Here is a 13829-nt window from a genome sequence, read left to right as displayed (position 1 = left end):
GTCAGGCCATTGGTCCATCTAGCTCAGTATTGTCTACACTGACTGGCAGCAGCTGTGCAGGGTTCGGGCAGGAGCCTCTCCCAGCTGTACCTGGAGATGCCATTGGGGACTGAACTTGGGGCCTTCTGCATGCAAGGCAGATGCTAGGGCCTTTCCCTGTGCACGCATAGAAAAGCTAGTACCTGTGTTCAGGGTGACGCGTGAACAAACCTACTGAGTCAGCCCAGTCGTTCATCAAGTCCAGGATTGTCTCCACACTGACGGGCAGTGGCCCTCCAGGATTTCAACCAGGGGACATTTCCACTTCTATGTGGATATGCCAGGATCAAACGTGGGACCTTCTGCGTACAAAGCAGATGCTGTAACCACTACACTGTAATTCTCCATCCATACACCAAGATCAACTTCAAAAAACCCCATTACCTTTTACCTCTTCCCTCCTTATTCATCTCTCCCCTCCTTTCACCCTCAGCTGTGTAGGCAAGGTGTTGGCTGGGAGACCCAGGTTTGAATTGCGAAGCTTGCTGAGTGACCTTGGACCAGTCGCTGTTTCTCTTCGCCTTACCTACCTCACTGGGTTGTTGTGAGGACGAAGCGGTGGCCGGTAGTGTGGTGGCGCCTGTACCTCGCCGTGAGCCCCTTGGCGGAAAGGCAGGCTAGAAATAAATGACACAGGTGGTCTAAAATGTGCAATACTAGCGGGCGCCATTGGGAGTCTGAGCTCCTGATCTTGGCAACTCCGATTACGGCGTTTGGTTCTTTGCCAGCGCTGTTTCCTTCGCTTCCCTTTAAAAATGAGAACTGTTGGAACATACAAGGAAATTCTTAGGGTGGGTTCAACTGTACTTTAAAAATGTAATAATAATAATAATAATAATAATAATATCATCCGCCTTTCACTACAAGATCTCTTTAAAAGAGGATTAGACAAATTAATGGAGGACAAGACTACCAGTGGCTACTAGCCATGATGGCTATGTTCTCCCTCCATGGTTGGACGCAATGTACTTCCAAATACCAGTTGCTGGAAATTGCAAATGGGGAGTGTTGCTGTTGCACTCAAGTCCTGTTTGAGGGCATCTGGTTGGCCACTGGGAGAACAGGATGCTAGACTAGATGGCCCCTGGCCTGATCCGGCAGGGCTTTTCTGATGTTTCTATGGAAGTTGCGGGTCCAGATGCAGTCCAGATGCAAATCCTTAGGTTCTTAGGGCATTTGGCCACTGTGAGAAGAGGATGCTGAACTAGAGTGATCCCATTTGGCCTGATGCAGCAAGCTCTTCTTAGGTTCTTACATATTCTGACAAGGTCCCAGGGCAGGTCACAACCATGTAAAGCGTGAAAAACAATTTAAAAGAGTTTTGCACGGTGCTCACCTTTGCTTTGTTTCTACCTCCCCTGGGGCTAGCCTGGCCTCTGCTCTGCCTTAGCTGTGAAAAGGGCAGAAGATAAAGCTATCGGTAGCCACAACGGCTGTGCTCTCCCTCCCCTGTCGGAGGCACTATGCTTCTGAACGCCAGCTGCTGGGAAATCACAAGCGAGGAGAGCGCTGTTGCACTCGGTCTTGCTTGTGGGCTTCCCATTGGGGGCATCTGGTTGGCCACTGTGAGACCAGGATGCTGGTGTAGATGGGCCAGAGGCCAGATCTGGCAGCCAGGCTGTCCTTGTGTGATGTGCCATGAGTTCAAACACTGATCCAATCCTGGCTTCATCCACTTTGCCAATCTTTTTTCTTACTTTTCAAAAACGTTGAAGGCACCTCACATACGTTTATTCGATTGATGTAACTCCTTGCCCACTTTTTTTAAAATTAAAAAGCAGAATAAACTTTTCAAGGATGGGGGGGAGACCCTGCTCCAAGGAGGAAGAAGGGGAATGGATTAGTGACGCCACCAGTTGCAGCCAGTCAGTGCAGTGCCTCCAGCTCTGACTTAACAGAACTACTTCCTCTCCTCCATGTTTCATCTGGGAAAGATGACCTCACATCTGGTCAAAACGTGGTGGTTGGGTTTCTGCTGCACGCTTTTCACTCTCTCAATGTCTGGGTGACCTCTTGGTTCTGCTTTGGGGAAGGGCTGTTGATCAGTGGTTGAGCACCTGGTTTGCCTGAAGAAGGTCCCAGGTCCAATCCCGGCATCTCCAGGTAGGTCTTGGAGAGAATCCTGTCTGAAACCCTGGTGCACACTTCCACTAACATGCACATTTTGACATGCATTCTTTGGCTTGGGAATTGTATTGCAAAATTAGGACAAGTGCAAATTTTGACACAGAGCTGGGTTTTGGTTCATGCTTTGGTTTGGGATGTGCAAATCTGGAAGGTTTGCTTTAAAATGTGAACTGAACAAATCCCCCCCATCCCTACTTATATACACAGACCTGTATATGTATCATGTATATAGGTGTACTCACGCATGCATACACAGAGCAGACTAGGGAGGGGCGAATCTGTCAGTTTTGTTTACTCTCAATTTACCATTTTCCCAATCTTAAATTCAGTTCACATTTCCACGTCCGTTTGCAATTTTTAAAAAATAAAGTCATGAAAATTATTCAGCGTTTTAGTGCAAATTTCTCCAAATAGTCACATTTTTTGTAGGCACTTTTGCCTAAAATGCACATTTTTGCAAAGCAATGCTTCACCAATATATGCATTTTTAGCAGTCATAGTACTACTAAATATATGCATTTTTAGTAGTCATTTGGGTGCATATTACTAGGACTGGAAGAATGCATTGCAAAATTTGGGGAAGTGTGGATTTCAAAGGATGGCTGCATTTCTGTTTGCATATTCTTTCAGGAAGGGTGAATTAAGTAGATTTGCTTTTAAATGTGAAAGGCATCACATTTCTCCCACATCCCTAGAGCCAGACCCATTGAAATGAATGAACCTAGATTAGGCTTGTCCGTTAACTTCATTGGGCCTGCTTTGAGTAGGATTAGCATTGGATACCACCCCCAGGATTGTGCCTCGTTTTCAAGTGTGTAATGGTGATCTCTGAGCAACTGTAACGGAGAAAGCCAGACAGGGCTGCAACTTTGGAACACCTCATACTGTTTTCCATTCTAAAAGTACTTACTGTGAGGAGGGTTGGCAGCTCTTGTGTGGGGCACGGTGCCAAGTGTGCCAACCAGCAAGCTTCCTATTCAGAGTGGGAGAGCGGAATAAAAGATTAAAAAGAAGAACCCTTCTCTGGCATAAATGGCCTCTGTTCACATGGAAAGAGAAGAGCCTGATTATTTACAATGTAAAAGGAACATCCACTCCCTCCGCCGCCAAGTGAATAATAACTTGGAGTATGTTTTCTGCAAGGACACGCTATAAAAGGTTTTGGCCCTTATAGTGTGGGTGGGTGGGTGTGGGTCTGGGTGGGTGCACCCGCACGCGTTTTAGAGGTCGCCGGGCTCCTCTAGATGTCCTGTTTATTCAGGAGTTTCGATTGTATCCAGCCATGTTTGAGCGTTTGTTCTGATTGGTTTGCGGAGAGATTATTCCAAGGCATTTTGTAAGTAATAGTCGTGTGTCCAAATGGACACCCAGTCCTACCTTTTGGACACCCAGTGGGTACAAATGCATGCATAAAATGTAATCAGTAAATCGAGAACACGAATTCAGATTAAAAGCCACCGAAACACTGACTAGAGGCATGACATGTTAGTGAAATTGAACAGAAACAGTCGAACGCAGGGGCACATTACATAATAATTCTTACGGTTATTATTACAAACCAGTAGTTTTTCTGAAAAAAACTTCTGAACAAAATCTCTCTCCCTGTACACTCTGATATTTGGTTCTCTATATCTCCATTCATTTTTTTCCTGCAAGAATTCTGCTACAGCAGGGTTTGGTTCATAAGCAGCTGTTTTTAATTTTAAGTTGCTTTTTAATTCACATATTTACTGGAGGGTGGGCAGGCTAGTGAGAATTTTGCTAGGCCAGTAATTTGTGGAAATGCATTTGTAAGGCTGAATTCACTCCCTGTTTACGTTTTTTTTAGTTTGAACCACTTTTGCCTCAGTCCAAACGTCAGGGCTTGTACATGGTAGAGAGGCTTCCACTTGCAAGCTATTTGAATGAAAAAATGGACACCCAGTAACAATTCTTTTAAACATGCCCTGGATTATACAGCAGTGAGCATTCATCCTGATTTGCTCTGTGGGCTATTTTAATGTCTTCCTATTAATCGTTCATTTCCATGCTTCTCGGTGCATTTCCCCTTTCCTAGAAGGTGAGGCTAAATTGATGAAAGACAACAGCATGGTTGTAGCTGTAGTTTTTATTTCCTTTCCATTTAGAGCAATTAAGTTCAGGAGCTGTAGGGTTGGCATGCTTCTCCCCCCATTCTGGGGGAGGGGGATATCTGGGGTACAAGAGGGCTTTGGATCTGTAGAACCCAAAGTCTCCTGCAGTCTTCCCTGGTGATGGAGCAAGTGGACAGCAGCAGATGGTTTCACCACTGTCCCAAGAGAGCATCTGGTGGTGGGCCTACCTTCCACCAGTGGCTTGTCAGTGGGGCAGTGGAATCTGCTCCAGGTTTTAGTCTGAACTTTCAAGGAGCTGTCCGAGGTGCTGAAACATATTCCCAGAATAGCACGTGCCCATTTTTTGCAAGCAGTGTCTCCTAATATATATGTTATTTTTTCCAAATCTATTCGTTTTCATGCTCACATTCCCCTAGTCAATGCATTTTTGCAAACATTGGCTGGAGACCTGTGTTGCAGAATTCGGATAAGTGTGAATTTTGAAGGGTAGCTGTGTTTCAATTCTCGTTAGAAAGTGTGGGTTTGAAACATTCGGCTTTAGATGCAACCTGAATTGAGTTTCTCCCCCCCCCCGGTCCCTTTGCATCAATACAACAAGAACATTTTTTTTCCTGCTCTGCATGAGTCCAGAGTGAAGGGAGGTGAGTCAGCCACTGAGAAGACTCTTCTCAGTAGCTAACACTTTTCTCTTTCATGCTTATTAGCTCCTAGGGACGTCTGTTGTTGTGGGAGAAGGCATTAACAGGGATCTCATTCTCGACCCAGCAGCCAAAAGGTGGGAGGGGAGGGGGTGTGGCTGTCATGAAGGGACCCTGCACTTCTGAATTTGCCACTACACTACTGCCCACCCTGGTAAGTTGGCAACTGCTGTTCGCTGTACAAGAGCTGGTTCTCAGGGGTTTGGGACCCCGCGATCTTGACGTTCCTAACCGCTAAATCACCTGCTTCTTTCCGAGCCGTGGATGAAAGCGGGCAAAGGAAAGCACGTACATTTTAATCTTTGGGAAGTAGACTAGCCTCGATACACTCTTCTCTATCCGCTATCCAGACATGCGAGAGGTCTGATCAGAGTTGAAGGACGCCTTCTAGCCAGGCAGAAACATTCAGGGGGCACAGCAAAGTTGAGCTAAGGACAAGCACACCTAGATTTAGAACTCTTGATCCCCACACCCCGCCCTCCAACAATACGCCTAACACATGATTTACGTTTGCATTCTCTCTCTTTAAACATTTAAACAGCTGAAAGCTTGTGCAATTCCTGTATTCATTGCCTCTGTGTCGCCAGAAGCATGATGGATGATTCTGGATTTTTTTTTTCAGGGCAGAAGTTAAACCAGGAGGGTGCAATCGTTTCCCAGCAGGATGCTGGGAAAGGAGAGAGCGCCAGTTTGTCTCGGATGTATTTTTTTAAACAAAGTTCCTCTGTGCCCAGCGAGAGCACATTTTGGACTGCAGGCCAGGCCCTGGTCAATTGAGGGCAATGGGATTTGGACCGGATCCTGAAGTGCCCCTTCACACTAGCCACAAAAGCATTTTGCTCATTGGTGGCTCCAGTGAGCCCTTGCGTGGGCAACAAATAATTTTAAGAAACCCTCGCTCGTTGCCATTTCTTCACTGGTGGAAAGCATCTTTTCTCTTGCTTCTTTGTCTCTTTGCCTTGGCAAATTTCTCTCTGGGCAGAAAGCCAAATTGAAGGAGGACATTAGTAGTGAGGAAGGCAAAAAAAAAAAAAGGTGATCCAAAAACAGAAGACCCACATCAGTGTTTTGAATGTGCTTGAGCCTCGTGGTTGCCCCTTTGCGCACCACAGAGCTGAGATGAAACAAAAAATAATAATCTAACCCCCAAATTGACTGTGGTGGTTTGGATTTTCAGAATCCAAATGTTGCACTCAGATTGCATTACAGGTTTTAGATTCCTGGTTAGAAGGGACCAAATGGTGAACCCTGTGTAGAGTTGCAAGCAAAACATGCTTATCCAGGGATTTGGGATATCTCAATGTGAGCATTTAGGGGCTCTGAATTCTTCCCTGACTTGGATTAAAATCTGAGCCAAAGAATAATTTCCACCATATCTCGCCTACCCAGTCTTCCAGATCTCCCTCTTCCATTTAAATCAAAGCTGGGGAACTTTTTTTTCTTCAGTGGGCTATATTCCCTTCTGGGCAATCTTCCGAGGGCCACATGACAGCGATGGCCATGGCCAGGGGCAAAAGAGGGTGGAACAATACATGTCAATCATACCTTTGTACAGTAGGCTACTTTCAAGGCACACTCACACACCCCTCCCTATCCCCCATCCAGATCAGCAAGTGGCATTATCAGACTCCATGGACACTTTCCAGCCAGGCCAAATCATTCAAGGAGGGTGAGATGGGCATGACTTGGGCATAGAGAGGCCTGGAGTGCCCCATTTGGCTCTCAGTCCTGAGGTACAACACCCCTGCCTTAAACCCCATCTCCTAGGCAGTGGGAACACCCCAGACATCTGCAGGGAAAGGGTAAGGGGGAAGTCTGTTCTGTCCTTTCCATCCTGTTGCCTGGCATGCTACATAGCTGTGCACCAGGACAAACTGAGCTGGCTGTCCTTGGGAAATGCGTGAAGGCTGGGGGTGTAGCTAGTTGGGAGGGGGACATCGCGGGCGGGTGGGCAGGCAGGCAGGCAGGCACAGCCCTTCCTCCTCTCCAGACATGTGGTAGTCAAGTACAGGACTTCTGTCCTTTCTGAAACCAGACAAGCTGAAAAGCTAGAACAGGGCCGAGGAAAATTTTTTATGATCCATCTATGAGTCCAGGATGCGGAAAGTTCCGATTCCTCAAGGTGGTTTTCCTAAGGGTGCAGGATACTCCTGGATATGCAGAGGTTTCCCTGCCGGCTCGCTTGCTGTAACCGCGGGAGGTGATTGACCCCGTCCATTTGGGGAAAGGCTGTAACTCACTGGTAGAGCATCTGCTTTGTATACAGATGGTCCCGGGTCCAATCCCCAACCTCTCCAGGTAGGGATGGGAGAGACCTCTGCCTTGAACCTCTTGAGAGCTGCTGCCCGCCAGTGCAGACAATACCAAGCTAGATGGACCAACAGCCTAACTTGGTACAAGGCAGCTTTCTGTGTTCCGAAGCGTGGTTGATGGGCCTGGTGAGCTGCTCCTCTGAACTCCCGCCTCTGATGAGGAGCTGGCCAGCGGAACTGCTGAGCGGAGCGTCTCTCGTGCCCGCCGCTCTGACTGTTTCCATGTTCGCTTCCTTTCCAGATGTCGACGAGTGCCAAGTTCACAACGGGGGCTGCCAGCACAGATGTGTGAACACTCTGGGGTCCTATTACTGCGAATGCAAGCCAGGCTTTCGTTTGCACACGGACGGCAGGACCTGTCTCAGTAAGTTGTGGATTTGTGCCCCTTCTTGCTCCTTTGGGTGTCCAACCCGGCGTGCGCTGGGAAGATAACGTCGCCCAAAGGGATCCGGCTGGTTTTGTTGAACGATACTGCGCCATCATGTTGGTTGCCTTTTATTTCCCAGGGGTTACTTAGTTAAGATTAATATTTGTTAATTGCAAATGGACGTGGAAATGTGGAGAACAGCATTTAAGGCTGGAAAAAGGAGGGATTGAGGGAAATTGCAACTGACAGATTTGCCGATTCCTAGCTCCAGCCAGTATGGCTGATGATCAGGCATGATGGGAACTGAAGTCCCAGCAACAATTGTGGAGAGTATTCCTGACCCATGCCCTGGACTCTGTCATTCCTCTGCCCTGGACTCCTTTGGAAGGAAGAGCAGAATATGAATTTAATAAATAGAATAAGCTCAGCTCAGATTCCCTGCTGAAACATGGCTGGGGTAAACTGATTGTTTGTTACAGTCAACCAACCATTACAAAATCACAGCCTTGGAAGAACAAAGGTGACAGGTTAGGAGCTAACATAATCATGGCAGGTCTAACATCCAGCAATATTGCTCCCTGTTGGGCAACAGATTTATTGGACCCCCTCGAAAAAGATACTCAAAAGGGTCTCTGTGAATCAACCAGGAAACTGCCTCGTAAGGGATAGAATATGACTTCTGAGTGCTTGCTTGAATGTAGAGTAGAAAAACACGCGTGAGAGACTGTTTCAAGCTCTAAATGGGTGCAAGCGCAGCACTTGTCGTTGAAGGGAGCTTCAGCAAATCTGCTGCCTAGGATCTTGGAGGGGTAAAATATTAAACCGTGCCAACTACACATCTCTTCTCTGTGTAAAAAATATACATATATGGCATACATTTGTTAACTCTTGGATGTCCATACCTTTTATGCTCTATTTAACCATGGACTTGGTGTGCACTAGGTCCAAGGACAGCAGATAAGAACGGGGCAACATGGTTTGCGCTAACCATAGCTTAGAATGCAAACCATGGTTCCAGCTTCCAAACGTTCAGGCAAACCATGGTTTAGAGTTGGAAATTTAATTTTTCTTCTCTCCTGCTTAATTTAAATTCAGTTTTAGTGGAGGGAAATAGTGCTCTGTATCCTGGCTGGTTTGTTTTAACTAAACACATATCAGAGGTCCTGTAGAGAAAAACACATTCTTGGACTGAAAGACCATCAGGTTTGCCAAGGAAAAATCTCACGAGAGTTTCCAGACTAACATTTTTTAGCGCACACAAAAAATATTCACTCTTGAATTGTAGGAGGGTACTTTAAAGTTTTACTTTATGGGGGATCTCCAGACGATGCCAAATGTGGCTTCCAGGACTCTCTCTGTGTGCCCTCAGGACTGTCTCTGAGGCTGTGACCCTAAGCAGCCCTGCTCTGTACCTCCTTGGGTGCACTGACTGCTATAAAGCTCCCAGAAATACTGCACAGCCTACTGAGAGAGGCAGTATGGGGTAGTGCTTAGACTAGGACCTTGAAGCCCAGGGTTCAAATCCCTGCTCAGCCACATAGCTCAATGGATGGCCAGGCCCAGTCTGTCAGCCAAACCTACCTCATAGGGTTGTTGTGAAGATACAAGGAGGAGGGGGAGAACCATGTATGCCCCTTTGAGCTCCTTGGAGGAAAGGTGGGATAAAAACGTGATTAAAAAATGCAAACAAAAGATTGTATCCAATGCTAGTCCTACTCAGAGTAGACTCATAGAAATTGATGAGCATGACTAACTTAGGTCTATTAATTTCACTTAGTCTACTCTGAGCAGAAATTGGTTGGATGCAACCTCTACGATTTTAATTTGCACTACAAAGCAGGATTTCTACTGCTTACTTGATCACTGGCAAATTGTGCTTGGGCCTGCACATCTGACAGAGCTACCTTCTGGGGAGTACTTGGAACATTCATCCCCTTGGGCACTTGATTGCCCACTTGCTTGCTTACAGTGCTCCTGTGCTTCTCTAAAGAACAAAAGAAGAGATATTCTGGATCAAGAGAGTGGCCCATCTAGTCCAGCATTTTGCTCTTACAGTGGCCAACCAGATGTCCCTATTGGAAGCCCACAAGCAAGACCTGAGCGCAAGAGCAGTCTCCCCTTCTACAGTTTCTGGTATTCAGAAACATACTGCCTCCGACTAGCCAGTAAACCCTGATAGCTTTATCCTCCATGAATTTGCCTGATCCTCTTTTCAATCCATTCCTCACTGGACGGTGGCCATCGCTGCTTCCTTTGGGAGTGAATTCCACAGTTTAATTCTGCGCTGAGTAAAGAAGTACTTCCTTTTGTCTGTCCTGAATCATCCAACATTCAGCTTCGTTGGATGTCCGCGAGTTCTAGTATTATGAGAGAGGGAGAAAGGCAAAAGTGAGAAATGTGATTCACTACTCAGACCTCTGTGTGATTCTGTGCGATGGGTCGGGATGGACAAATTTGTTCTTGCCCACATCCAAGTGTTAACAAATTCTTCCATTCTGTTACGTATGCATCTGCAAACTGGGGAGGGGGGAAATCACATCAAAACAGGAATTTCCATATGCATTTCTCTTAAAACACGTATTTAAATGCTATTTTAATAGTTTTTTTTTAAATGTTCAAGAGCTCTATTGCAGCAGAGTAAGCTCTTCACTAGATTTCAAGGTTCCGTTGTGCGGCATTAGTCCAAGAGTTGCAGATCAGGACGCTCCGTGTAGGAATTCACAAAGATCAAATGCCCCAGAGAGCAGCCTTATACTGAGTCAAACCATTGGTCCATTTACCTCAGTATTGTCTACACTGATGGCAATGCTGGGAACTGAAGGTGGGACCTTCTGCATGCAAGGCAGAGGCACTACCACTGAGCTGTGGGGGGCAAGTTCAAGGTTCTGGTTTTGGTGAACAAAGCCCTATACAGCGTGGGACCAGGATACCTGAAAGACCGTCTTATCCCTTATATACCCAGTCGATCACTGCGCTCTTCAGGTGAGGGCCTCCTGCAGATACCATCTCATCAGGATGTCCATTCTGCACAACACAGGAAACGGACCTTTAGTGTGGTGGCACCGACCCTGTGGAATCCCCTCCCCTTAAACAGACACCACCTCATTAGGCAGGCACCATCTCTGTTATCTTTTGGGCGCCTATTGAAGACCTTCCTCTTTCAACAAGCGTTTTAAGTAGAGGCCTTATCCCAGTCTGCATCTTTGCTGGAATTGCTTTTTAAGATGTTTTTAATTTTTTTTTTAAAAAAAGACGTTTTTGATGTTTTAATATGTTTTAAAATAGTTTGTTTTTAAGATGCCTTAAAGTGCTTTTAGTGTTTTTGTTTGCCGCCCTGGGCTCCTTCTGGGAGGAAGGGCGGGATAGAAATGTAATAAATAATAATAATACATAATTCTATATGCAGGTGATGGAACGCTCCAAAGATTATACTAGTTATCCTGGTTTGGTGCAGCCGAGGGTCTTATGAAGGGGCCCCAGTAGGTGTGTATAAATACAATGGAAGCTAGGGGGACCTGCAAGGAAATGTGACAGGGTGTTCTTGCCACCCTAACAGGAGTATTCTGGTTCAGGGTTCTAGGCAGCCCAGCCACACCCTCTTCCATTCCGTCCCTTCTCCAGATTTCTTTTCCAACTGCCACTCCACATTCCATGATAACTGAGCATGCTCAGATCTCATAGGGCTGTTTGGACGCGTGCGCGCGCACAGTGGCTGCCTTATTTATTTAAGCTATATATGTTTTCTATAGCTGCAAACCTTGGATCTCTGCCGAACATGCTGACCCCATTTGGCTAACTCCCCCCCCCCAAACCATTGGCACTCAGCACTGAGTTTGCTATTAGAGGGGAGCGATTGCTTTGTGTGTGTGTGTTGTTAAGCCTCCATGTGCACTTTGCATGAGAAAGCTCTGTGTAATTCCAGGACTAAAAATCCCAATCAGTTTATCGAGCCTTTGTAGTAGAAAAGCTCTGAAACAACCGTCTATTCGATCTTTCCTTTTTTAAAAAAAATGAAAGAGGAAAAAAAGCCCCTTTATTATGGTACACCTGGAGCTGTCATTTCACCACAGACAGTTTACCCCCTTTGTGTGGAGACCACAGAGGTGTATATCTTCTTGGCAGGAAACCTCTCCCTGTGCCTTACCTCACCACTAAAGAGAGAGAGGAGGAAGGCATATTCTTTTTGTAAAAAAGCAAGAGGCCATACTGCTTTATATTTTGTTTTAAACGTGCTCGTCCGGTGTATTGGGCTGTCCCAACTGAGCCTGGCTTTTGCAAGCACCTGGTTTGGGGCTGGTACCTCCTGACCGAGATCAGCTTTCATTTCTCTCGAACCTGAGAATAGGAAGCTGTGGTCCGTGGACTCCATTTGATCCCGATGAGCGTGGGAGGCCAGCAAAGCACGGGGAATGTCAAGGCTGTTTCAGACACAAAGTGATTACTCTCTGGGATGATTCATCTCATTGCACAGTCACTTTGTTCTTAGTGGTTTGTTTTGAAGCACAGGGAGTGATGCTCTCCACCCTGGAGAGTTTTCTAGCCACGGTGATGAGCTGTAGTCAGTTTCCGATTCCAAGCGATTCATTCCTCTGCAAAGGGCCATGTGATTCCTCTTGTTCTGAATACATTTGTAGGGGGTCAGGCAGAAAATGGGCACGGGGCACATATCTGTTAAAGCAGGGGTTGCCAACATGGTGCCCATGGGCACACGTGCTCCCACAGAGGCCTTTCTTGGTGCCTGCAGGGTCCCCTCCCATCCCCTCCCTGTCTTTCTATTGCAACTAAGGATAGAAAGATCTCTCAATTTTGGTTCTCTCAGTTTCTCATTTTTCCAGTCTTAAATTTTATTTATTTATTATTTATTTATTTAATTTAATTTATATACCGCCCTAAGCCCGAAGGCTCTCTGGGCGGTGTACAAAAAGATAAAAAACAAGCAATATATAAATACAATAAATACAATAAATCAAGAAAACAAAACAAACAAACAATAAAAGAACCAAACAACATCCAAAAATACAAATAATGATGAAAATACCATTAAAACACACTTTAAAATGCCTGGGAGTATAAAAAGGTTTTCACCTGGGAGTATAAAAAGGTTTTCACCTGGCGCCGAAAAGATAGTAGCGTCGGCGCCAGGCGCGCCTCATCCCACACCAGTCCAAGGATCTTGTCAACATCCTCAAGCTGTACAGACTGAAACTCATCCAATAAACAAGGACAAGACCGTGTTCTGGATGCTTCATTAGATCCCAAACTCATATCACTGCCAGAAAATTCAGTTCTTCATATTTCTGTAGCAATTTGTGATTTTTCAAAAAAAAAAAAAAAATCCTCAAATGCTCCGGCCTTCTAGTGCAAGTGTCTCCTACTAAACACATCTTGGAAGGCAGTTATGACTCATGTGTGCCTTTCTGCAAGCAATTTCTCCTAGGGTAATGCCTTTTTGCGTGCTCTTTTCACTAACCGATTCATTTCTGTTCACCCTTTCCCCTAATGTAGCCATTTCTGCAAACGTGGCTTAGTTGGAGAACTGCGTCACAAAATGTGGATAAGTGCAAATGTTGAAGGAATTTCAGAATTCCTCAGAATCAGTTCTGATGTTGTTTTCAGATGCCAGAGATTGAGCCTGGGTCCTTCTGCATGCAAAACAGATGCTCTGCCACTGATCTACAGCACGTGGGAACTTTGACCAATGGGAGAAGGCAAGCCAGATGTGGGGGTGGAGGAAACACCCTGCAACCATTCAGGGCCTGTGAACCTCTGCCTCCTTTCTGTTGAGTTGCTGCTTAGATATGAAAGGAGCTCCATCTGCGTAAATATTTATCCCAAGAGAAACACACATTTGCTCTGGCCTGATCTTTGAAATCACATGGCTTTCGGGGTTATTTTTTTCCTTGTTTTTTCAAAGCAACATTCTTTAATATGAAAGTCGCACTTTACAAAACGACACGCGAACCTAAGATGCAACCATCCTTTGAAATTCTGCACATCTCTGAATTCTGCAGCTTTCCAATCCAGTAAAGTGCACCACAGATGCATATATCGGGGGAAAGTGTACATATGAACACTGGCGGCTGGTGGCTCCATGTCAGTGGGGCAGTGAATCCGCTCCATGTTTTAGTCCAAATTTTCAAGGAGCTGCCTAAGATGCTGGCATTTGACCAAAATTTAGAGCTTCTAGCTTGCA

The 13829-nt window shown here is 45.9% G+C and overlaps 1 protein-coding gene across 6 annotated transcripts in view; it reads left to right on the top strand.

The window, feature by feature from the left end:
- The window catches only part of MEGF6 (multiple EGF like domains 6), a 177255-nt gene that overhangs the window by 89445 nt on the left and 73981 nt on the right, over window positions 1-13829 (top strand). For all 6 annotated transcript variants that reach the window (XM_061600698.1, XM_061600697.1, XM_061600700.1 and 3 more), the window contains one exon: window positions 7511-7633. In XM_061600698.1, coding sequence (XP_061456682.1) covers window positions 7511-7633 — 123 coding nt within the window. The remainder of the gene's footprint in view (window positions 1-7510; window positions 7634-13829) is intronic.

Source organism: Rhineura floridana, chromosome 18 (assembly GCF_030035675.1).
Source record: "Rhineura floridana isolate rRhiFlo1 chromosome 18, rRhiFlo1.hap2, whole genome shotgun sequence".
Lineage (NCBI taxonomy): Eukaryota > Metazoa > Chordata > Lepidosauria > Squamata > Rhineuridae > Rhineura > Rhineura floridana.
The sequence above is the reverse complement of the archived record's forward strand: the minus strand, read 5'-3'. Positions and strand labels throughout refer to the sequence as shown.